A 26,391-nucleotide genomic window follows, 5' to 3' on the forward strand; every position below is an offset into this window, starting at 1 on the left:
GGTGAGTCAGGAAGCTGTTTACGGTGGCAGGAGCTGGAAAGAAAATGACTGTCAGCAGTAGTGCCAGACTTTAAGGAGTAACATGGAGGAGACCAGTGCTAAATTAAGTAGAGTGAGCAGACAGAGAAGCTGATAGAGAAAAAGTCCAGGAAAGCAACTGGAAACCCATGGAGGGTTTGTGAATCAAGAAAGTCAATTTTGAACTGTATCTGGTACAGTAACTCCTTGCTTAACGTTGTAGTTATGTTCCTGAAAAATGGAACTTTAAGCAAAACGATGTTAAGCGAATCCAATTTCCCCATAAGAATTAATGTAAATAGGGGGGGTTAGGTTCCACGGAAATTTTTTTCACCAGACTAAAAACATCTATCTAATCTATCTATCCACACAGTATAAGTTTTAAACAATTTAATACCGTACACAGCAATGATGAACTAGGACTCGGCTGAGCCCTCAAGGGTTAACACATTGTTGTGAATGTAGCCTCACACTCTACAAGGCAGCACGAATGGAGGGAGGGGAGACAGCATGGCACACAGAGACAGAGACACACACCCTGTGTCGGGGGGAGAGAGAGAGAGAGGTGCGCATTGCCCCTTTAAGTATGCTGACATCACTCTAAATACATTGCCTTTTTAAGTCTATCAGGAAGTTGAGACACCAGCTGTGACCAGCAAGCTCTCTCCGTCCGGAGCCCTGTCGAGTCCCCACCCTGCTCTGTGTGGAGAAGGGATAAGTGGGGAGCAAGAGCAGGGGGGAAGGGGACATTAGCCCCCCTCTTCCCCACCCTGCACAGCAAGCAGGAGGCTCCTGGGAGCAGCTCCAAGGCAGAGGGCAGGAGCAGCACATGGCAGTCGGGGGAGGGACAAGTGAACTGCCAGCAATTGATAGCCTGCTGGGCGGCTGCCGCACAGGGAACTTAGGGGAGCAGGGAGCTGATATGGGGGCTGCCGGTCCGCCCTGGTTCCAAGCCCCCACCAGCTAGCTGCAATGGGCTGCTCTTCCTGCAAGCAGTGGACAAAGCAGGCAGCTGCCAAGAAACGTTATAAGGAAGCATTGCGCAACTTTAAACGAGCATGTTCCCAACGTTAACTGGGACGACTTTAAGTGAGGAGTTACTGTATTGTTAAGGGCTGAAGGCTGGAATGTCATTGCCTCAGTAATGCTATTCGGTCTGCCCAGTGCTTCTGTCCTTGGAACTCCAATTTTATCAGTACTAACAGCAGATAAGACAGCCTGCTAATTCAGCAGACCTTTACTCATAAATAGAGATCACAGGCCCTGTGCAGTGACAAAGGCCCTTGGCCAGGTTTATTGCTCTCAAGGCACAGTCCTAGTGCCCTGGCTCTACAGGTACATTAACACATGAGTGCCCAGAGGCAAGGAGTAGCTCAGTCAGTAGCAGGAATCTCTGCTGTCCCCTAGGCCACACAAAGAGTTAAGGTGAGATATCCTGACATTTATAGACTGAGGGTATGTCTACACTACCTGCCGGATCGGCGGGTAGTGATCGATGGATCAGGGATCGATTTATCACATCTAGTGTAGACGCAATATATTGATCCCCGATTGCTCTGCCATCGACTCCTGTACTCTACCACGGCGAGAGGCGGAAGCGGAGTCGATGGGGGAGCGGCAGCAGTCGACTCCACGCCGTGAGGACGTGAGGTAAGTCTACCTAAGATATGTCGACTTCAGCTATGCTATTCTCGTAGCTGAAGTTGTGTATCTTAGGTCAATCTCCCCCCCTCTCCCCAACCCCCGAGTGTAGACCAGGCCTGAGACAAACAACTGGGATAAACAACTTAAACACCACCTTATGTGTTTTATGACATCTGTTTATTACCTCCCCTTGTTCCTGATATCTCGGACAAAACATCCCTATTCATTATTTTGTCAAACCATCTTATCTTGTAGAAGATTGGGATGTATCTGTACTAGCTGGAATATATTTAGTGCCTAGTACACTTGCAACAACTTTGCTAAGTTCATGTACTGGGCAGTGAACTACTTTAATCCATGGCCTGGCTTTGGTTCACAGCCTCTGGTTCAGGCCTTAGATCTTGCACCAGGCCCAGTGTTCCAGGCTCTCTCTCTTTTCTTCTTCTTCTACTACTACTACTACTTCTGGAAATGACTGAGAAGTCAGTGAAGCTGTGTGAGATTGGAGGTGATCTTCTTTCACTTGATGAGGCAGGGAGAAGCATTCTGCATGTACCAGAATCTGGAAAGATGAGACCTGGGAAAAGTGTGGATCAGGAAGACACAGCAGTGCAAGCATGAATGCAGAAGGGAAACACACAATTACATACAGAGCCAAAGGCTTTTGGAAAACTGGAAATCAGGCTAAAGGATAAGAGCAAGATTGGGGACATTGGATGTGCTCTGAACTGAGAAGGGAATTAGAAGAGATGCAGTTGAATTTCAAGATGACTTTCTGGTTTTGAAACGTTTCTTTATGTGAATGAATCTGAGACAAAGCTACAGATTTTCTTGTTCAAGACTGGCAGAAATACAGGTGTCAAAAGAAATGTACAGTTGAGTACTGCAAAGGACAGGTTAAGATGATCAAAAGAGAAAGCAGATATGAAATCAGAGGGCTAAGAACTGAACTCTGTGGGTAGTACTGAGGAGGATGAATTAGTTACTATTTGTATAGTACTTTGAAGATAAAAATTGTTCTATAGAGGACATGCCAACCAAGTATTCTTGTGATGGGGCCACTTAGGACACAGATAGAGCATCTGGATAGGGATGAGTAGGACCATGGCAGACGGGAATCATATGTGGAGGGTTCCCCCCTCCCCCCAGATGCAACCTGGAACTGGGGTACCACTGAGCCCCCTGACCCACCAGCCTGGGCTCCCTCTCATACTGTACAGCTGTAACAAGCTGAAAAGCCCTCCAGCCTGCACTTTCACCAGTATACATACAGGTAGAGGCACACACAGTTACAAGCAGGCTCTCTGACCAGCCTCTGCATAGGAAGGCTACTACCAGCTCCTCAGGCATGCACCCCCTTTGAAGTATAAACCCAAAATTATACCGTATTGCGTGGCACACGGAACTGTACAGTGTAAGCTCATAAAATTCACCCCCCTCTCTCAATTTGGAAAGGATTATGCAACAGCCTTTTGCCCCTGGGTTATGATTCCCACACACTTCACTCCAACTCACTGGTTTAGATAAAGCAAAAACAAGTTTACTAGCTACAAAAGATAGATTTTAAGTGATAGCAAACAAATCAAAGCAGATTACCTAGAAAATAAACAAAAAACACAAACTAAGCTTAATACATTAAATAGATTCGATATGAATAGCAGATTCTCACGCTAAGAGATGATACAAGAAGGCTGCAGATTCTTAAGGGGCAAGCTGCACTTGCTTTACAGCTTGGAATCCCCAGTTGTTTCATTCACAGGCTAAAAATCTCTTTAGCCTGCGTCCAGCACTTCCTGCAGTTCAGTATTTGTTCTTCAGGTGTTTTCAGGAATCTTCTTGTGTGGGGAGCGAAGAACACTAGATGATGTCGCTTCTTATATAGCTTTTGCATATGGCGGGAACACTTTGTTCTCAAAGTTTGGTTCCCAGAGCAGTCTGTGGAAAAATACTGACATCCCAAGATGACATGTGGTCTCATAACGTGTCCTTGTAGAGTCATAGCAGCCATCACACACAGGCTGTTTGGAGCTTTTAGAGGAAGGCTCACCAGGTGGGAGATAAGCTTCTCCTAAGGCCTACTGTTTTTTCCTAATGGCCCATTACTCTGAATAGGCCCTTCCCCACCCACTATCTAGACTGAAAGCATTTTTTCTACTGGGCATTACCCAGGTGTAACTACATTTGCAATACAGATACATAGTCAATATTAATCACGTCAGATACAAAAATGATACATGCATACACATAAGATAATCATGTTTAGCAAATCATAACCTTGGAGTGACACCTCACATGACTTATCTTGCATAAAATACATTATAATTATGTCCTAATCATATCATAATAATATCACTGCAAAGAATATGGGGTGCAGTGTCACACCATATACAACTGCATACCTATGGAAGCAGTCTCAAAGGATGGAATAATCCACAATATTAAAGCTGTGCTGAGCCCAAGGCAAAAGAGGTGAATTCTCATCTAAGCTCATGGAACCCTAGCCCTTTCCTTTAATTTATGGTGGACTGTTATTTGGTTGCCATCTTATATGGTGTAGCATATACTTTGTTGTTGTTCCAAGGGTCTTCTGGTACAGAACAGATATTTTTTTATTTGCTTTTCACTGTTGGTTTCTTGTGGGGTTTTTCCTTCAGGAAGTTGTGAGTGCATTGGTGACTCACATTTGTGGTGGAAATGATGTAGAAGTGGACATTTCTCTGGATGTGCTCACTGACCTGGTGACTCTGCATACCTCCTCATTGATTCGCTATGCCACCTTTGTGAAGGTAGTGTATCTGTTTGTGAATGGTCCACACTTAGGGCTTGTCTATAGGATGAGTTAGTGTGTGGAAAGCAGGGTGTTGTAACAGGGTAGGTTGCCTCCTGGGCACCCCATCGTGGCCAGAGGTTGCTCTACAGTGCCCTTCCTTTGTTTCCTCTTTTTCAGGGCCCCTCAAAAATGCCACAGTCATTCTCATCCAATTATAGCCTTTCTTGGGGATCTGTTTTTTATTCACACAGTACCAAAAACAAATACAAAAAAAATCTTTCACCCAGCCTTAAGCTGGGCACAACCACTCCTTCCTGAGGTACTGCCCCTTCCTGGTCTCAGAGCAGCTGGAGAAAATGCAAGGCTTCACTTCCCTTCTCCCAAAAGAAAATCAAAACTTTCAGCTGGGTCATTTCTCAGCCCCAACTCCTGTCCTCGGGGACCACTGCAGATACCCTCTCTCCCTGCAGCTTTTCTCTGCAGTTCCCCTTCCAGCTCTGCCCTCACTGGAATACACTCTGACCCTTTATAGCCCAGGTGCAGCACTCGCACCTCTGATTAGCTCAGCTGGGAGCACCTGGTCTAGCACAGGGGAACTGACCTGTTTTAATCACAGGGCCCAGCTGTCCTGTTACAGGTGTAAATCTACAGTACTCCAATGTGTCATGCACTAACTCTGTGGACCCTGCTGCTGCACACTAGAAGTTCTCTAGTGTGATTTGACCTACTGCTGTTTCATGTTGGGGATAAGAGCTTGGGAGTATAGGGGAGTGGGAGGATAAGAGTAGGGGTGAGGACGAGGTAAGGGGGTGGGGAGGATAAGAGTAGGGGTGAGGACAAGGTAGGAGCCTGGGAGGTGATATGGAGAGAGTGCAGGAAATGGAGGTAGGTGCGGGAGAGAACGACAAGCTTGTGGGAGTACAGGGCCAGAAAGTTGTAGAGCACATTCTCATCTAGAACTTGGAATTGAACCCAAGAGTCCTGAGTCTCTAGATTCATCTGCTTTCTGGCAGATAGCTCTGAAACCCACTGGCAAATGTGTGTCTCATCTTCCTCTAGTGCCTGACCCACACTGAGAATAACAACCTCCTGATGCTACCAGTTACTTCGTTAGTGCAAGTGATTAGAGGTCTGTGCTGTGGATCTCAAGATCCAAATCCTGTGATGACCCAAGTTGGGGGATCAATATGATTCCTTGTGATGGAATTTCTGTTTTTTGTGTTTTAAAAAAAACAAACAAATTGCATTTTAAAAAAAGTTGGTAAAAGAACATTAAGGTTCTAAAGTCCAGCCCTCAAAAGTTAGAAAGTGTCAGAAAAAAGGTTGCCCATGCAATCTTAATTCGGTTTCTTTGTGCATATGCATTATAATGGTCTTGGCTAACAGGGACAGAACCACTGCCAATCCTGTACCCTGAATGGGGCCTACACAAAGGACGACCAAATTAAAGTTGTATATGCAGTCTTAAATCAAGCGTTTCCAAACTGAGAGTGGCTTGACTTTGCAGTCATAATGTTCTTTTTAATGTAAGGTTTTAGTATGTAACTTGCTAGGATTTTTAAAAAGGAAAATGGGAAAAAAAATCAGAAATTCCTTCATGAGGAGCCATGTTGATCTTTGCATGTGCTGACCTTTGTATCCACAGCAAAGACCTCTACCATTCTAGCTAAGGAACAACTGTTAGACTCAGAGGATAACAGCCTAATACCCTCTGTGGACCAATCATGAGGGGGAACGCAGTGCACCTTTGCAAGTAACTTACATAATTATTTACTAGACAGCAGAGGAATGTTGGGAATGCTGGAGTCTATTCTTGGCTCTGGAGGGGAGTATGGTCTAGTGGTTATAGACAGCACAGCAAAGCACTTAGATTTGGCCCATTGTGGCTGAATGGGTGAGGCTTGGCTCTGCCATGTTAGAGACCCATGTTCTATTCTCAGCTCTGCCACGTGTGACCTTGTGCAACCTCTCGCTTACCCCCTCATTAAATGGAGGGAAATTATATATGCCTGCCTCTGGAGGTAGGGCTGTTAAGATTTCCTCAATAATAAGGGCCCTGAAGAGTATAGACATAACACTAGTTAGTGGAAAAGCTGAAACTAGAATTCATGGTCTCCTTCTACTGCCGGCCCATTACACCCTCCCCTAAGCCAAACTGCGGGATAGCAGCAGTAGTGCATCGCAACCGACCCAGAGCTTTAGCTTTATGCCTAATCTGTATGAGGCTCAGTGGAGTCTGGGGAGCATATTTTGTGCATTAGGCAGGTGGTGAGCTCTGTAGAGGTCGAGGATGCTTAGTATATTTGGCACATAGGGATCTCTATGAGGATAGAGCATGCTCAGCACAGACAGAATGTTCAGAGATTTTAGCAAGAATCCTCCATAAAGCTCTACTGAGCATGTGCAATTGGCACTTTTGGGAGGCTTATAATTTGATACATTTCATGGGGACAGCAAATGGCAACTCTTTGACCCCAAGATCATCCCCTGCAAATTCCAAGTTCCTGCTCCAAATCACGGACTTGCTAGTGCTTTTCAGAGAAATAGTTGGATAAAAATATTAACATGAGCAAAATTACCAAGTAGTGGAAAAACTAGCCTAGTTCTGGGAAACAATCATTTTCATAAAGGAAAAAAAGTAGCTTGAGGCAGAGTCCAGGTGTAGAAAATTCCAATCTGGCGTTACAATTTGGCAAAGTTATGAGCAATTGAAAACAGAGGCTTGAAATGGAAAGTGTTAGGCAACCTTAGCTGTAGGCATCTCTACCAGAATATTAGTTTTTGTCAAGATCCAATGGTTGAATCACCTTTTATCAGTTTTGAGTTTGGCACCTTCCAATGTCATTGAACTCCCCCTCTTATCACAAGAACAAGGAGCAAACAGCCCTCCTAATCTTCGTTCTCTAGATCATTCACTGTTTTTATAGACTTTTGTCATGTCCCTTTTTGTCTGTCCGCTCTGTAGGGTAACAACCCCAGTCTTTTCAATTTCTCTTCCTAGGAGAATTTCTCCAGGCACTCACTCATTCTTGTCACCCTTCTCTGAACCCCTGTTAGTTCTGCAATATCCATTCAGCGATAGGGTGTCAAGTGCTGCACATAGTATCCAGATGAAGCCACACCACTGATTTATAGAATGGCATTATATCATTTTCCATATTATTCTCCATCCCACCATGATCATTAATGCACTTGGGACCTGCTTTGAAACTAGGATCAAAGCCTTAAAGTGGCAATGGAAGCAGACTGGATGTCAGTAGAAGGACTCGAGCACAGATTTAACATGCTTCTGGTGACCAAAGTCATGGAAGAAGCGGGCAGCTACATTTTGCATGTCTTCACTTTCAGCCTCAGTCATGGGGAATTGCAGTAATGTAGCCCACAGATGACATATGAATGGCTGCTTCTTTAATTTGAATGCACAGTAGTAGCTTTCTCCTGAGTATGTGCAAAAGAGAAAAGTAAATTCTTGTTACTGACAATCAGGTGTGCTATTTGGAGTGTGAGAAGGGCCTGTCAGGGTATTATGGCTATTTTGACACTTCTCTATTACAGAACATTTTAGACTATACGGAGAAGCTGAATCCACAGCAAATCCGGAAACTCTTCTACATTCTTGGCGAGTTGGCATTCAGCCAGAGGCAGGAAGACAGCTATATTCAGGTGAGTGGAGGGGGAGAGAGACAATGCGGGCAGGAAGGAAACAAATCCCTGGTCTTTCTCCCGTTGCTGCGCTAGTTTGCAGAGCTTGTGTGGTGTGGAGACAGCAGCAGCAGGCCCAGGATGGTGCAGCCTATACAGCCCTCCTCCATGTGGGGATTTCTGGTGCACAGTACCTTTTTAATTTTAAAATTTCCTCCCCTCACCCTCCCTTTGCCCCCCCAAGTTTGATGGTTGTGAGCCCGTTTCCTGCTCCAGACTTTTTTCCTGTGGAGCTCATTCCTCTTCCACACAGGAGGAACTCCCTGCTGCTACCGCACACCTGATTAGCTCCACTGGAGAGACACTGCCTGCACACATCCTGAGGGGCACAGCAGCAGAACTTGACATCTACACACCTTAGGAATCCTTCAGGAAGCATAGCTCAGCTACTGCACCCCCAGTAGGTCTGCTGCGGGAGAGCTTCTCTCTAAACCTTCTCTCTTAAGGTTTGCAAGACAGAACAAAACAGATTTCGCCCCTGAAGAGTTACCTTCCTCAAAGGAGTATTTTCTCTGCTGCATCGAAGTGTTAGACTTCAGAGCTTTGTTATCTGTAGTTTGATATCTAAAACTCTAGAGGACAAATGTGTGTTACCAAATCCATTTTATGTCTGAATTGACTTCCAGCTTATTATACAGCATCCTAGGGAACTAGTCAATTACAATGTAACAACAGCGTGTTCAAATACATAGGTCTGAATTTTCATACCCGTCAATGAGGCAATGGTCAGGCAAAAGTAGCTGAAAAATCTTGTGAAAATTGGAAGTTGTGAGACCTGGGCTTAGAAACAGTATAGAGCCTCCAAATAAAAAATATTCTTCTACACACTTTCATTAAATAACTAGAACAAAGGTCAAAACGAGCCTAATTTTGGAACGTTGGTTGCATCTTTAACTGTGGGTGTGTGGCCAGTGTCCCCATAGTAAAGGAGGTCACTGTCACGTTCCAGAGTGCAACCCAGACAGTGAGAGGCTGTGTCACTGCCTGCCCTGTATTCTAAGTGCTTTGAATGCTCTGCTGCTGTGATTCACCACCAGGACAAGCCTACAGACAAGCACGCACTGAGTGTCTCTGTGTTAAGCAGTTCTCACTCCAGCAGCCTGTCTACAACACAACAGCCCTACTCTACGTTCTGTCACCCGGTTACCTTATGCAGGGGTGACCCCAACATACTCCCTGTCCCAAATTTCCCCAAAATCATCTGCTCTGAAGTATCCAGTCCTCTCCTGGAATGCTCAGAGAAATAATGTTTGTTTGCTCCTCTAAAATGACAAAATGTGCTCAGCTTATCACTTTAACTGGAGTAAACTATCACTTCAGTTCAGACACAGCACTGGGTCAGTTGAGATTAAAAGTAAAACAAGTTTATTAATAAAAGGAGATGGGATTTTAAGTAAGTTCAGATATCAAGGATAGTGTTAGAAATGATTACAAGCAAATAAAAGTGAAAAATACTGTCTAGTGGCTAAGACTTCACTCAACAAGCTGCAGTCTTTGTTCAAGATAGTTTGCTTACCAATCTACCTTCCAGCAAGATGGCTGAGCACCCGTCTGATCAGGATCTCCCACAAGGTCCAAAGTGCTTGGTTTCTTTGTCTTCTTAGGTGAAAGATCACTTGAGGTTCTTTGCCCCTCTTTTATAGTTCAGTGAACCTTTTAAATGGATTCTTCTGAAGGGTTCCCCTAAAGCAAAGTTCATTCAAGCTGTGAGGTAGGCGACATGGAGTCTCCTGATAAAGGACATTCCATGCTGGGTTTTTCCCCTGCTGGTGTTTGCTAAATTGCAAATTGATCTGTTCCTATACTCCCCTCTCCCTGCCATGATGCTGAGTGGTTATCTCTTCCCCTTATTGGCTTGCTGGTCCCGTTTACCTTTTATGTAATTTGCATTCCCATTGATTCTTAATGTAACTTGGAAATAACTTCAGGATGGCAGAACCACATTGTTATATCTAGTGTGGGGTAACTTCAGCCCTGTCTGGCAGGCACACTTTTTGATAACAGAATCCCTAATATATTTGTAATTTTGAATTTGTCCTCCATACATACACCACCCAATGATATTGATGATAAGTAAGGTTTCTGAGTAACAGCCGTGTTAGTCTGTATTCGCAAAAAGAAAAGGAGTACTTGTGGCACCTTAGAGACTAACCAATTTATTTGAGCATAAGCTTTCGTGAGCTACAGCTCAAATAAATTGGTTAGTCTCTAAGGTGCCACAAGTACTCCCTTTCTTTTTGATGATAAGTAAGCTATTAGCTTTCTACTGATATCTTATATGACACCTTTTAGATGCAGTTTATGACATTAGGGAGTTGGGGTACACTCAACTGGACAGGCCGGCTGAAACTCACTGTCCTCTTGCTTTGGGTTGCTGTTAGAGTCAGTCACAACATGTGTTTTTCCTGACAAGGATGTACTTCCCATGGTCTGGCTGCCCCGTTGTCTGGAGGAAATTAACAGGGAAGTAAATGAGCTCTATTGCAAGTTTTGAGTGTTGAAAAGTGAGATGTTCACAGCAGTACCATTAACACACACAAATGCATACATGGTGACTACTTGTAATGCCTCATTCTCCTTCTCTCTGCAGGACGATATGCATATGGTGATCAGGAAGTGGTTGTCTAGCACTGTTCCTAAGTATAAACAAATGGGGATTATTGGTGCTATTACCGTGGCAGGCAGCATGGCAGCAAAGAGGTGAGAAAGGAATAGAACCTGTCAATTGTCATTTAACCTGCTCTAGCCAGCCTGATATAACCAGAGCTAGTAAGAGGGGAGGAGAAAGGGGACAGTCACATCGTTTGTGATTGTCACTCTAAGGCTCACTGGAAGAAAACCACCGAAAAACATTCTTTGCACACGATTGTCCCGTGTATCCTTTAAAAATATGCTGTCCTGCTGCTGGTCCTGCCACTGCTTTCCTGATGATGCTGATTCTGAGATGCATGGATCAGCATCAGAAGGAGTTGTGACTGGAAAAGATTTGGGATTGTGGTAGATAGTCAGTGCAACATGAGCTTCTGTGGCTAATGCAATCCTTGGATATAAAAAAAGTTGATTCTTGAGTAGAAGTAGAGAGGTTATATGACCTCTGTATTTGTCACTGGTGTGACTGCTGCTGGCATACTGTGTCCTGTTCTGGTGTCCACAGTCCAAGATGGATTTTGATAAATTGGAAAGGGTTCAGAGAAAAAAAATTATTATAGGATTGGAAAACATGCCTTATAGTGAGACACTCAAGGAATTCAGTCTATTTAGTTTATCAAAAAGAAGGTTCTTCTTCGAGTGCTTGTTCACATTGGTTCCAATCAGGTGTGTGCACATGCACGTGCATGATGGCCGGAAGATTTTTCCCGTAGCAGCATCCGTCGGGTCGGCCTGGGCGCCCCCTGGAGTCGCGCCCTTATGGCGCCTAATATATAGCCCGGCCGACCTGCCACCCCTTCAGTTCTTTCTTACCCCCAGTGACGGTGGCTGGAACTTCCCTTAGCTCTTGATAAGCAAGTTTTCTTTGTTATTCTGTGTATATAGTTAGTTAGTGAGTAGTACCAATTTAAAGTTTAGTATAGTATTGTAGTTGGGGGTTCCCGCCCCCCGCCCAACTCTGGCCCCGGCACCGTGGCATGTCGCTGTCCCCGGGATTTAAGAACTGCGTGGCTTGTGCCAAGCGCATGCCTAAGAGTGATCTGCACTTTTCGTGTCTTCGGTGCCTGGGGGAGACTCATCAGAAAGATCGTTGCAAAATCTGCCACGAGTTCCGCCCGAGAACACTTAAAGAATGGGAACAGCAGCTGAAGGTGAGCCTCATGGAGGCAGCCTTGTGCCCCCACTCTGACCTGGGCTCAAGATACCCAACCCCGATGGTGTCATCCTCGACACGGAGCGCCCCAGTGCTGTTGACGACTTCAGCGCTGAGGAAGGACTCCTCCAGGGACGCTCAGCATCACCTTCTGATAGTAGTCACCGCTCCCATTCACTGGTGCCTCAAAAGAAGAAAAAGCCAGACTACCATTCTCCGGCTAAGCCTCGAGAAGTGCGACCCCAGGCGGGCCACTCCTTGGCGTCTCCTTCCAGGACTGTGTCGACTCCTATCCAGGTGAGGCAGTCGAGTCTGGCCCCACCTCGATCACCGGCGCCTATGCAGCAACTGCAGCTCCCGTCCACGCTGGAAGCATACCAGGCCGCCAGAGATCGCCTCCACCTGATGGCACCATTCTCACCTGCCAGAGAGGAACCCTCAGTGCTGATGGAGCCCCGTTCTCTGGTGCATTCTAAGGGACAGCCAGCTATGATGTCGAGGCACTCCCCTTTGCCTTGTCCATCGGCACCTATACACTCCGACAGAGAGCCTTCCTACTCCCTGTGCTCTCGCTGTTCGAGGCACCGAGGATCGGCTCCTCCGTGGTCTTCAGTGTCTGAGACCTCAGTGTCAGAGCCCGACTCCTATCGCTCAAGTAGGAGAAGAAGCTGGAGAGCGAGGTCCGGCAGAGGCAGAAGGGAGCATCAGGTGTGGCCTCTGCAGTGGCAGAACCTGCCTCAGTGGCCCTTCTGGACTCCCTGGGCTTATCACCAGGTTTAGGGAGGAACCCAGGGCCCATGCTCAACAACGTCTTCAGTCACCTCCGCCACTTATGTACCGCATTCCGCTGTGCATCCGCATCCAGCGCCTACGGTCCCGACGCCTTTTCCTCCAGCACTGTCGTTGACTCTGGCACCATGCTTGGCTCCGACTTCGGCACCGACCTTCATAACGTTGACACACCCGTCTCCCACGCCTGCACCGTTGTTGACGTTGACCTTGATGCAGGCACCTACGGCCCAGGTTCCGATGTCGGCACCAGGCCCCCCGACCCCGGCGGCTCCTGTGAGTGTGTCGATGCAGCTCCCTCCTGTGAGACTGATACTGTCGCCGCCTATCGCCCCGGCACCGTCATTGGCACCACCTCCAGCGCTTCCCCGGGAGTCATGTGACCCATCCAGGGCAGATGGCAGGGAGCTTCCACCACCAGCACATGCTTCCTCCTCTTTGTCGGCGGATGAAGCGTTGGCAGGGACGTCCATAGTCCCTGCGGTAGAGGACAACAGAGTTTTACAGCAGTTGCTCCGCAGGGCTGCCCAAGACTTGGGCATCAAGGCCGAGGAGGTGGTTGAGGACACAGATCCCATGGTGGACATCCTAGCATCCTCGGGGCCCTCACGGGTAGCATTACCCCTCATAAAGACCGTGGTGGACACCATCAAAACTCTATTGCAGACGCCATCATCTCTGCCACTGTAGTGAGGGGGTGTGGCTCCCCGCCTCCCCGGAGAGGGACAAGCCCATCCAGGTGCCGGAGTAGGCGAAGCCAGGGAGCTCTGAGCCTGCCCCTCAGCAGGTCAGGCGGTGACCCGAAAGTATAAAAACTCGCCCTCAGAGCTCACTGAGGGCCTAGCTTCTGGGGAGGCCAGATGCCTCCAGCCTGGCCCGTGACTGGGAAGCCCCTGCGGCCCAAGGTGCGTGCCAAGAGTTGTTGGACCTGCCCTGCGGCTGCTACCCGGAGGAGTTGCTGGACCTGCCCTGCAGCCGCTACCCTGAGGAACCCATGGTGCTGGACGCCCTGGAGGACACTGCCTGGACCCAGGTACCCCAAGAGGGGGGATTAGGAAGTAACCTGGGGACAGCCGACCCTAGTCTGGCTGTAACACTGCCAGAGCCCATGTCAGTGTGTTGCAGCCAGGATCCCCACTGACACAGCAGCAGGTCTTCTGCCACTGCTAGGGCCCCGGGCTGGGACTCAGTGGAGTGGGAGGGCCTGCGTCCCCCCTGCCACCCAACTCGTGGGTGGCAGTCTCCCCCTCTTCCAGGTCCTTTAGGGCCTGGGCCTGCTAAAATTGAACTATTTGCTCAGCCCCTGCCTGAGGGCCTGAGCTACTGACTTGGTTGCTCCACCCTGATCCAGGGCCTGGGTCTATTTCTGCATACTGTTTGCTACTGCTCAGCCCCTGCCAGAGGGCCTGAGCACCTGACTCATTGTTGCCCCGCCTTGACCTAGGGCCTGGGCTTACGGTGCTTGTTTCCGTTGCCGCAAGGGCCGCCGAGGGAGACTCCCAAGGCTGGACTAATTTCCTCAAACATTATCTGTATGTCGTGAGCCGGCGTGGCTCCCCACCGCCCCGGAGAGGGTCGAGCCCCGGCTGGCTGCATTACAGCCACCCACTGCCAAACACAATGAGCGCCGGTATTTTATCCCTTCCAGAGGCTTTGAGCATCTCTACTCCCATCCACCTCCGGACTCGTTGATCGTCAATGCGGCTAACCAGCGGGAGAGACAAGATTTCCAAGGTCCTTCCCCAAAGAATAGGGACGCTAAATGACTGGACCTCGTGGATAGGAAAATCTACTCCACTGGTGGTCTACAACTCTGTATTGCTAACCGGCAGGCCATTGTGAGCAGGTACTCTTATAACACCTGTGCTTCCATGGCTAAGTTCATGGAGCTCGTCCCTTCGGACTCTCGATCAGAATTCACCGCCTTGGTGGAAGAATGGAAATTAGTCTTCTCCGCTTCACTGCAGGCAGCCTTAAACGCTGCAGATGCTGCCACAAGAGTCATGGCGACAGGGATGGCTATGTGACAGGGGGCCTGGTTGCAAGTCTCGGTTACCCTACTAAGTCCAACAAACGATTCAGGACCTCCCGTTTGAGGGTGAGTCCGTTTTCAGAGAAGACGGACAAATGGCTCCACAGCCTAAAAGATTCCCGAGCCACCCTCAGATCCTTGGGCTTGCATACCCCCACCACACAGTGCAGACCCTTCCGCCCACAACCTCTGCAAAGGTTCCAACAGCAGAACTGCCAGGACAGCTCTAGAAGGAGGAACTGGAGCGGTAGGAGAACGCAACATCCCTCCATTAACCAAGGCCAGCCCAAACCGGCATTTTGAAGGTGCAGTCGAGGACGGTGCACCAGACCAGAGACTGGATTCACGCTGTCTTACCTTTTCCTCCCCTATCCCCTTTCTACCGTGCATGGTCCCATACAACTTCGGACCGTTGGGTGCTTCGCACAGTAGAGAGGGGATACTCCATCCAATTCTGTGCCCTCCCGCCCTTCCTCCCCCCTTCCACATCCCTCTTCAGGGACCCTTCTCACAAGCAACTTCTCGTTCAGGAGGTTCAATCACTCATAGCGCTAGGGGCTGTGGAGGAGTTTCCACTGGAGCACAGGGACAAGGGTTTCTATTCCCGCTATTTCCTAATGCCAAAGGCGGCCTAAGGCCTATCCTGGACCTGCATGGCCTCAACAAGTTTGTGAGGAAACTCAGGTTCCGCATGGTCTCCTTGACCTCTATTATCCCTTCATGGGATCCAGCAGACTGGTACGCCACCTTCGACTTGAAGGACACGTATTTTCACATAGCAATAGCGCAAAACCACAGAAAGTACCTCAGGTTGTGGTCAGCGGTTCCCATTACCAATTTAGAGTCCTCTCTTTCGGCCTGTCAGCAGCACCTCGAGTCTTTACCAAGTGCATGGCAGTTGTTGCCGCCTTTCTGTGGAAACATCAGGTACAGGTGTTCCCATACCTCGACGACTGGCTGATCAAAGGCCGATCCAGGGCTCAGGTGGCATTCATCAGAGCCACTTTTGAGAATCTGGGCCTCCTACTCAACGAGTCGAAATCGACTCTGTCCCCCTCTCCAGAGGATAGAGTTCATAGTGGCGGTTCTGGACTCAACCCAAGCCAAAGCATTCCAGGCCCTCGACGCCATGATCCAGGGACTCAGGCAGTTCCCCACAACCACCGTGAGAGATTGTCTCAAACTGCTTGGCCTGTAAATATGTGCTTTGACACACCAGACTCAGGCTTCGGCCGCTTCAGTCATGGCTTGCGTCAGTGTACAGACCCGCCCCTTTGGACAGGATCGTGACCTTGACTCGCTCCTGTGGTGGATGGACGCTCAGCAGGTGTGCTCAGGAGTCCCCTTCACTGCCCCACAACCATCCCTGATGCTAGTAACAGGTGCGTCAGATTTGGGGTGGGGGGCTCATTTGGGGGACCACAGGACTCAGGGCCTCTGGTCACAGTCAGATCTCTGTCTTCATATTGCCTAGTGTGTCAGTCATTCCACCCATATCTAGCAGGTTGATGTGTATCGGTCATGACGGACAATACGACCACGATGGTCTATATCAACAAACGGGGGTTCATGCTCCTCTCCCCTCTGCCAGGAAGCCTTCAGGTTATGAGACTTTTGTATAGAGCACTCAGTTGATCTACAGGTGTCGTACCTTCTGGGGTCCAGAACGAGCTGGCGGACAGCTTCAGCAGGTTTTTTCACAGCTGTGAGTGGATGTCACCTGGACATCACATCGTCGCTCTTCCAGAGGTGGGGCTGTCCTCTGACCTACCTCTTCACCATGCGATGCAACAGGAAGTGTCAGCAGTTCTGCTCCTTCCAGAATCGTAGTCCGGGCTCCACAGTGGACGCGTTCCTCCTCCATTGGGGGGGGTCCGCTTCTGTACGCCTTCCCACCCATATCACTCTCCACAAGGTCTTGCTCAAGATCCGCAGAGACTGGGCTTGGGTTATTCTCATAGCACCAGCCTGGCCCCGCCAGCATTGGTACATGTCTCTCCTAGACACGTCAGTGGGAGCCCCGATTACCCTGCCGTTTTTCCCGGACCTTCTCACACAGGATCATGGGTGGCTCCAGCACCTGAACCTGCAGTCGCTGCATCTCACAGCCTGGAGGCTCCATGGCTGAACCCGTCCAAGCTCTCCTGTTCAGAACAAGTCAGACAGGTTCTCTTGGGCAGTAGGAAACCCTCCACTAGGGCCACGTACCTGGCCAAGTGGGAGAGATTTTCAGTTTGGTCAGCTCAGCATAACTTTCCCCTGGTGCTAGCCTCAGTGCCCCAGATTTTGGATTATCTTTTCCACCTAAAGCAGGAAGGTCTCTCCTTGTTTTCTATAAGAGTATACCTCGCTGCTATCTCGGCTTTCAACCCGGGGGTACAGGGCCGCTCGGTTTTCGCTAACTCCTGGTCAGTCACTTCCTGAAGGGCCTCGACAGGTTGTACCCACACATTCTCCAACCGGTTCCTGCTTGGGGCCTTAACTTGGTCCTCTCTAGGCTCATGGGCATCCCTTTGAGCCTCTAACAACATGCTTCCTGCTCTACCTCTTCTACAAGGTTGCGTTCCTAGTGGCGATAACTTCAGCCTGGAGGGTGTCCGAGCTTAGGGCTGTAACGTCCGAGCCGCCCTACACCATGTTTTTTAAGGACAAGGTTCAGCTCAAACCCCATCGGACCTTCCTCCCGAAGGTGGTATTGCAGTTCTACATCAACCAGGACATTTTCCTCCCGGTGTTCTACCCCAAGCCTCATGCGAGTAGCAGGGAGCAGAGACTCCACACTGTCAACGTCCGCAGAGCACTGGCCTTTTACATAGAAAGGACGAAACCATTCAGGAAGTCGGTACAGCTCTTCATCGCAGTAACGGACAGACTGAAGGGCCAGCGTGTTTTGATACGGTGCATTTCATCATGGATTATGGCCTTGTCATAAATATAAAGGGAAGGATAACCACGTTTCTGTATACAGTGCTATAAAATCCCTCCTGGCCAGAGGCAAAACCCTTTCACCTGGAAAGGGTTAAGAAGCTACGGTAACCTCGCTGGCACCTGACCCAAAATGACCAATGTGGGGACAAGATACTTTCAGATCTGGAGGGAGGGGGAAATAAAGGGTTCTGTCTGTCTGTGTGATGCTTTTGCTGGGAACAGATCAGGAATGCAGCCTTACAACTCCTGTTAAGTTAGTAAGTAATCTAGCTAGAAATGCATTAGGGTTCCTTTTGTTTAATGGCTGGTAAAATAAGCTGTGCTGGATGGAATGTATATTCCTGTTTTTGTGTCTTTTTGTAATTTAAGGTTTTGCCTAGAAGGATTCTCTGTGTTTTGAATCTGATTACCCTGTAAGGTATTTACCATCCTGATTTTACAGAGGTGATTCTTTTACCTTTTCTTTCTTTGAAATTCTTCTTTTAAGAACCTGATTGATTTTTCATTGTTCTTAAGATCCAAGGGTTTGGGTCTGTGTTCACCTGTACAAATTGGTGAGAATTCTTATCAAACCTTCCCCAGGAAAGGGGGTGTAGGGCTTGGGGGGATATTTTGGGGGAAGATGTCTCCAAGTGGGCTCTTTCCCTGTTCTTTGTTTAAAACACTTGGTGGTGACAGCATAGGGTTCAAGGACAAGACAAAGTTTGTACCTTGATGAAGTTTTTAACCTAAGCTGGTAAGAATAAGCTTAGGGGATCTTTCATGCAGGTCCCCACATCTGTACTCTAGAGTTCAGAGTGGGGAAGGAACCTTGTCAGGCCTGCATTACCAAGTGCTACAATCTAGCAGGGATCCCAGCGCCCCCGATAATGGCACACTCTACAAGAGCGCAAGCTTCATCAACAGCTTTCCTGGCCCAAGTCCCCACTCAGGAAATCTGCAGAGCGGCGATGTGGCCATCGATACACACTTTCGCTGCTCACTATGCAATTACTAGACAGGCCAGAAATGATGCAGTCTTTGGTAGAGCAGTACTTCAGTCAGTGGATAGCTCCGACCCCACCTCCTAATTTTGCTTGGGAGTCACCTGATTGGAATCGACATGAACAAGCACTCGAAGAAGAAAAAACAGTTACTCACCTTCTTGTAACTGTTGTTCTTCGAGATGTGTTGTTCATGTCCATTCCAATACCCACCCTCCTACCCCTCTGTTGGAGTAGCCGGCAAGAAGGAACTAAAGGGGTGGCGGTTTGGCAGGGCTATATATTAGGCGTCATAAGGGCGTGACTCCAGGGGGCGCCCAAGCTGACCCGACGGATGCTGCTAAGGGAAAAATCTTCCAGCCATCGTGCATGTGCGCACGCACACACCTGATTGGAATGGACATGAACAAAACATCTCGAAGAACAACAGTTACGAGAAGGTGAGTAACCGTTTTTTAATTGGTGACTTGATCACAGTTTATAATACCTACATGGGGAACTGAAGTTTGATAATAGAGTGCTCTTAAGTCTAACAGAAGGTGTAAGAAGTGCCAATGGCTGCAAGTTGAAGCTAGACAAATTTAGACTGGACATAAGTGCAGCTTTCTAATGGTGAACCATTTACCAAGGGTTGTGGTGCAGTCTCAATCACTTGGAATTTTTAAATCAAGATTGGACGTTTTTCTAAAAGTTTTGTTCTAGTTCAAATAAAAATTAATTCAGACAGGTCAGACTGATCACAATAGTCCCTTCAGACTTTATAATCTATGAATTTCTTGTTCAGGGATGTGAGAACTATATGCTGAGTATGCAGAACAGTGGGCACAGCCAGTGGGGCTTTTAAGGGATCATACCTGGAACAAGAGGTTTCAGGGTTAGTTTAAATGGCTTTTTATTTGAGTTCCATTTAAGATGATCTGGCACACTCCCTGTGTAATTTTTCAGAGCCGCTGAAAGCCCCACGGCTCACTAGAGGGTCTCAGAGGTCACAGCATAAAGTTGTTATGCAGGATCACACAATTCACTCGGTTGTCTTCAAAAAATGCTCTCACTGTTATGTTACATGGAGAGAAAAGCCCAGTCTAGGTGTCTGTCCAGGCCCATGAGCTAGCACACTTCCCAACAGCAGCTCTCAAAGGTGCTCTTCTGCATAACACTGTCTCTAGAGCACCTAATGAAAAGGACCCTGTAAAGTAGGTTTGATATTCTGGTAGGGCATGTTGGTGGGGAGTGTGTATTGGGGATCTGCGGAGCAGATTAATACACTTCTACTTTACAAAGGTTCTATTGGCTTCCTGTAAAGTTTCTCTTTGCTATTGAAGTTCTTACCCCCTTTGAAGTACTGCATTGTGTGTGCAATGGCTATTAGGCAGGATGGACAGGGATGTTTGACAGAAGCTGGGAATGGGTGACAAGGGATGGATCACTTGGTGATTACCTATTCTGGGACACCTGGCATTGGCCAGTCAGAAAACAGTATACTGGGCTAGATGGACCTTTGGTCTGACCCAGTACGGCCGTTCTTATGTTCTTATGTGCTTCAGTGATTCACCTGAACTTTCCATAGACAGTGCAGCCCTAGCCATCCTTTAGGTTAATCAACAGTCTTATGCCTACAATCCTGACACTGGAAACGAGCACTTTTTAATGATGCTCCAAGAATCTCCATATTACTCTCTGCCATTCCCTGTCTGTGCTGACACTTAAAACCTGATTGAAGAAATGCTTGGGCCTAAGTAGTGGAAGTTAGGCGTTTGCCTTTGTGGTAGGCCCATCTTTCCCATGAATAATTCCTCCAGGGCAGGGAGCCCTGTATCTTAGTGTAAACAGGTTTGAGCATCTTGCTGTGTAGCATACTGTGCAGTGAAAAGAGTTTGTTGATTTCAGAAGTAAAGAAGACAGGTGTTCATTGGAGAGAACACAGCAAAGTGAAGAGCACTGCAGACAGGTGAGTGCCAGGACAGTGTGTGTGCTGAAGGGAGACTGGAATCCATGCACTGCCAGGGGATTGTGCCAGGAGGGGGTGTGAAAAGCAGAGGAGATTGTCTCTCTGGAGAGGTCAGGGTCCCACTGGGCGAATGGGATATTGGTGTCAGTGCAGGGCCCGGGAATGGGGTAAGACAGTTTTGTGTGTCTGCAGAGAGCAGAATGAGAGGCCGTTTAGGGGAGGATAGAATCTGTGCTTGGTCTGTAACCACTTTCCTCCGAGGAGTTCAACAGTGCCTAGCAGAATGGGGTCATAGCCCATGACTGGGGCTGCTAGTCACTGTTGTAACACAAATACGTAATACGAGGGGTCAGGTCGGTGGAGAAAGGCAGAGGCTTGTGGGGTTTGTATGTCAGTGAGAGGGGCTGGGCAGGGCTTTGTGGGGGTTGTGTCTCAGTGGGAGAGTTTGGGAGGTGGAGAAGGGGGAGCTGTGGATCCTGCCTGTCTCTGATCAAGCTGGTGGGTAGGGTATGTATTATTCCCCTGTCATTGGTCCTTCTTTGCAGCTCTCCATCTTGCTCGATCTGGTGAGCTACTGCTGTGAGCAAAGTCCTGAGGCCTTGGCTCTGTATTACGATGAACTTGCCAACTTGATTGAGAAACAGAAAGGGAATTTGGATTCGCAAATCCTGGTATGTTACAGAGCGGTCTGTATTCAGTCAGTTATACTAACCCCTCGTTGACATGCAGGTTAACCAGGCATTATGGACAGCATCTGTGTAAGAATCACACGCCTGTCTGAAAATGTTGTTCCTGCTATTGCTACAGGTGACACCTAGGATTCCTGTAACTGACGGAGATTAGATGGAAAATCCAGTCTTTCAGCTTGTTTACTTTTTTGTTTACATACCTGGAGTGGTCTGTTGTTGGTGTATGCCTTTCACACAGCCACGGTGTAGAAACCTTTTTAAAAATAACAAATGTGGTTGTAAATGTAAATGTCTGGTAAATGTACCAGACATAGCAGGGGGGATCAAGGGCAGGGGTAGAACCTGAAACTACTTTAAAAACTTTTTTTTTTACATGGCATCCCTTTAAACATGCAGGGCTCTCTAATGTCCAAGGGTTTGGAGGAAACAGCATGGGGCTGTTTGGGGCTGCTTGGTGGGGGAGCAAGTTGGGACTTCTTCCTGCAGAGTCTCGATTGACCCTGCCTTTCCCCTTACTTGGGAGCCCTTTCAAACCCTGCTTTCCCTTCTACTGTGCCTACTGGGGAAGACAGTAGGTCATACTGGGGGTTGGGAGGGTGGCTGGTGGGGAATGTGAGACCATGGGGGAGCTGTTGTGGGGGTGGTCTTGTGCTGTCGGGGCACAGGAGGCAGGACTGGTATTGGGAGGAGGGTGGAACTTGGCTGTGCTGTGATTCTTGGAAGCAAGTACCAAGACCACAGCAATCACAGTTCATTAGCCAGTGCAGAAAGTCCAGAGTATTTAGTGCCATTGGCTTAGGGTTGCAGAGGTGACCTTGTGTTCTGCTTTGAAGCCTCTCTGGCTGTGTCTTCATTAGGAAAAAGTGTTCTTAACTTGAGTCAGCTAATGTTAGGTAAAATCCTAGCCCAGATGAGATGGTTAGGCGTTCTCACATGTTAGCAGGTCAAGGTAAAACTATGGGGAGCCTAGTTTGTAATTCAACTTGCTAGTTCATTTGAAGTTTACACATTGCCTTGTCTTCACTGGGATTTTATCTTGAGCAACCCACTCTCCCCCTTCATCCCCTACCCCATTGAAGACAATGCCTCTGTAGTTGGGAGATGGAAGAAGAACAAACCAATGTTGTGATTAGTGGTAGCAGAGTGGCCAGCCTGAGAGCTGGGGGCCCCAAGTAACCCAGAATTCTGCATCAAACATAGCATGCCTTGGGGAGAGGAACGATCATCCTGCACAGAATCTGTCAATGGGGACCCCTTGAATGGAGGTGTCCATCTGTCTTTGGGTGGCCACAGCCTGATAACTCCACTGCTAGAGAGCCCAGGGCTTTTTATAGCATGTTGGATTAGCTTCAGAAATAAAAAGGTTGAGAACCCCCTGCTCTGGAATAACCTCTGGGTGTTGGGTGCATGTAAGTCTGTGTAAAGGGGTGGGGAACAGGCAGCAGCAGGCAGGGAAGCTGGATAGTGCGATAATCTTAAAATATTTGGATGTGGCGGAGACCTTCCCTTCCACAGTAGCTTAGTCAAACTGAATCAAGGACATGGGAGAATAATCACAATAATACCTAGTGGTTTCATAGCACTTTTCATTTCAAAGGCAGTGAGTAGCATTTTAGAGCTAGGGAAGCTGAGCCACAGACTGGGTAGTGATTGGCCCAAGGTCACATGGCAGATCTGGGAATAGGACCCAGTCTCCTCAGTCCCAGTCCAATGCTCTGGTCACTGGGCCACATAAGTGTATGAAATGCAGGGGGAAGAGGATGCTCTTCCCTTTCCAGGGAGAAAGAGATACTGGAAACCAATTAAGATCCCCACCCCTATCTTAGCCTTAGTCTACACTAGGAGTTGAGGTCGAATTTAGCAATGTTAAATCAATTTAACCCTGCACCCGTCCACACGACGAAGCCCTTTTTTTCGACTTAAAGGGCTTTTAAAATCGATTTTCTTACTGCACCCCCGACAAGGGGATTAGCGCTGAAATCAGCCTTGCCAGGTCGAATTTGGGTACTGTGGGCACAATTAGATGGTATTGGCCTCCGGGAGCTATCCCAGAGTGCTCCATTGTGACCGCTCTGGACAGCACTCTCAACTCAGATGAACTGGCCAGGTAGACAGGAAAAGGCCTGCGAACTTTTGAATTTCAAGTTCCTGTTTGGCCAGCGTGGCAAGCTGCAGGTGACCATGCAGAGCTCATCAGCAGAGGTGACCATGATGGAGTCCCAGAATCACAAAAGAGCTCCAGCATGGACCAAACGGGAGGTACGGGATCTGATCACTGTGTGGGGAGAAGAATCCGTGCTATCAGAACTCCGTTCCAGTTTTCGAAATGCCAAAACCTTTGTGAAAATCTCCCAGGGCATGAAGGACAGAGGCCATAACAGGGACCCGAAGCAGTGCCGTGTGAAACTTAAGGAGCTGAGGCAAGCCGACCAGAAAACCAGAGAGGTGAACGGCCGCTCCGGGTCAGAGCCCCAAACATGCCGCTTCTGTGATGAGCTGCATGCCATTTTAGGGGTTCAGCCACCACTACCCCAGCCGTGTTGTTTGACTCCTTCAATGGAGATGGAGGCAACACGGAAGCAGGTTTTGGGGACGAGGAAGATGATGAGGAGGTTGTAGATAGCTCACAGCAAGCAAGCGGAGAAACTGGTTTTCCCGACAGCCAGGAACTGTTTCTCACCCTGGACCTGGAGCCAGTACCCCCTGAACCCACCCAAGGCTGCCTCCCGGACCCGCCAGGTGGAGAAGGGACCTCTGGTGAGTGTACCTTTTAAAATACTATACATGATTTAAAAGCAAGCATGTTTAATGATTAATTTGCCCTGACATTCGTGGCTCTCCTGGATGTACTCCCAAAGCCTTTGCAAAAGGTTTCTGGGGAGGGCAGCCTTATTCCGTCCACAATGGTAGGACACTTTACCACTCCAGGCCAGTAACACGTACTCGGGAATCATTGTAGAACAAAGCATTGCAGTGTATGTTTGCTGGTGTTCAAACAACATCCGTTCTTTATCTCTCTGTGTTATCCTCAGGAGAGTGATATCATTCATCGTCACCTGGTTGAAATAGGGTGCTTTTCTTAAGGGGACATTCAGAGGAGCCTGTTCCTGCTGGGCTGTTTGCCTGTAGCTGAACAGAAATGTTCCCCGCTGTTGGGAGTGGGGAGGGGTGAGGGGCTAGCCACGTGGTGGGAGGAGGCAAAATGCGACCTTGTAACAAAAGCGCATGTGCTACGTATGTAACGTTAACAGCAAGGTTTACCGTGAAAGAGTGTACCCATTGTTCTATAAAATGTGTCTTTTTAAATACCACTGTCCCTTTTTTTTTTTCTCCACCAGCTGCATGTGTTTCAAGGATCACAGGATCTTCTCCTTCCCAGAGGCTAGCAAAGATTAGAAGGCGAAAAAAGCGCATTCGCGGTGAAATGTTCTCTGAACTCATGCAGTCCTCCCACACTGACAGAGCACAGACGAATGCGTGGAGGCAGATGATGTCAGAGTGCAGGAAAGCACAAAATGACTGGGAGGAGAGGTGGCAGGCTGAAGAGAGGGCTGAAGCTGAAAGGTGGCGGCAGTGTGATGAGAGGAGGCAGGATTCAATGCTGAGGCTGCTGGAGGATCAAACCAATATGCTCCAGTGTATGGCTGAGCTGCAGGAAAGGCAGCAGGAGCACAAATCACCACCACAGCCCCTGTGTAACCAACCGCCCTCCTCCCCAAGTTCCATAGCTTCCTCACCCAGACGCCCAAGAACCTGGGGGGGGCCCTCTGGCCACCCAGCCACTCCACCCCAGAGGATTGCCCAAGCAACAGAAGTATGGCATTCAATAAGTTTTAAAGTTTTAAACTTTTAAAGTGCTGTGTGGCCTTGTCCTTCCCTCCTCCACCACCCCTCCTGGTGCTTCTCTCCTCCACCACCCCTCGTGGGCTACCTTGGTAGTTATCCCCCTATTTGTGTGACGAATTAATAAAGAATGCATGAATGTGAAGCAACAATGACTTTATTGCCTCTGCAAGTGGTGATCGAAGGGAGGAGGGGAGAGTGGTTAGCTTACAGGGAAGTAGAGTGAACCAAGGGGCGGGGAGTTTCATCAAGGAGAAACAAACAGAACTTTCACACCGTGGCCTGTCCAGTCATGAAACTGGTTTTCAAAGCTTCTCTGATGCGCACCGCGCCCTCCTGTGCTCTCCTAACAGCCCTGGTGTCTGGCTGTGCGTAACCAGTGGCCAGGTGATTTTACTCAACCTCCCACCCCGCCATAAACGTCTCCCCCTTACTCTCACAGATATTGTGGAGCACACAGCAAGCAGTAATAACAGTGGGAATATTGGTTTTGCTGAGGTCTAACTGAGTCAGTAAACTGCGCCAGTGCGCTTTTAAACGTCCAAATGCACATTCTACCACCATTCTGCACTTGCTCAGCCTGTAGTTGAACAGCTCCTGACTACTGTCCAGGTTGCCTGTGTATGGCTTCATGAGCCATGGCATTAAGGGGTAGGCTGGGTCCCCAAGGATACATATAGGCATTTCAACATCCCCAAAGGTTATTTTCTGGTCTGGGAATAAAGTCCCTTCCTGCAGCTGTTGAAACAGACCAGAGTTCCTGAAGATGTGAGTGTCATGTACCTTTCCCGGCCATCCCAAGTTGATGATGGTCCCTTGTGATCCACCAGTGCTTGCAGCGCTATTGAAAAGTACCCCTTGAGGTTTATGTACTCGCTGGCTTGGTGCTCCGATGCCAAGATAGGGATATGGGTTCCGTCTATGGCCCCACCACGGTTAGGGAATCCCATTGCAGCAAAGCCATCCACTATGACCTGCACATTTCCCAGGGTCACTACCCTTGATATCAGCAGATCTTTGATTGCGTTGGCTACTTGCCTCACAGCAGCCCCCCACTCCACTCCAAATTGATTACTGACTGACCGGTAGCTGTCTGGCGTTGCAAGCTTCCACAGGGCTATTGCCACTCGCTTCTGAACTGTGAGGGCTGCTCTTATCTTGGTATTCTTGCGCCTCAGGGCAGGGGAAAGCAAGTCACAAAGTTCCATGAAAGTGCCCTTACGCATGCGAAAGTTTCACAGCC

At 48.4% G+C, this 26,391-nt stretch overlaps 1 protein-coding gene across 3 annotated transcripts in view; it reads left to right on the forward strand.

Annotated features, from left to right (window-relative positions):
- The window catches only part of FANCD2 (FA complementation group D2), a 188,853-nt gene that overhangs the window by 46,001 nt on the left and 116,461 nt on the right, over positions 1-26,391 (forward strand). For all 3 annotated transcript variants that reach the window (XM_075130658.1, XM_048858923.2, XM_048858924.2), the window contains exons 17-21: positions 4,317-4,448; positions 7,988-8,095; positions 10,725-10,834; positions 20,556-20,616; positions 21,162-21,287. In XM_075130658.1, coding sequence (XP_074986759.1) covers positions 4,317-4,448; positions 7,988-8,095; positions 10,725-10,834; positions 20,556-20,616; positions 21,162-21,287 — 537 coding nt within the window. The remainder of the gene's footprint in view (positions 1-4,316; positions 4,449-7,987; positions 8,096-10,724; positions 10,835-20,555; positions 20,617-21,161; positions 21,288-26,391) is intronic.

Source organism: Caretta caretta, chromosome 7, assembly GCF_965140235.1.
Source record: "Caretta caretta isolate rCarCar2 chromosome 7, rCarCar1.hap1, whole genome shotgun sequence".
In the NCBI taxonomy this organism is placed as follows: Eukaryota; Metazoa; Chordata; order Testudines; family Cheloniidae; genus Caretta; species Caretta caretta.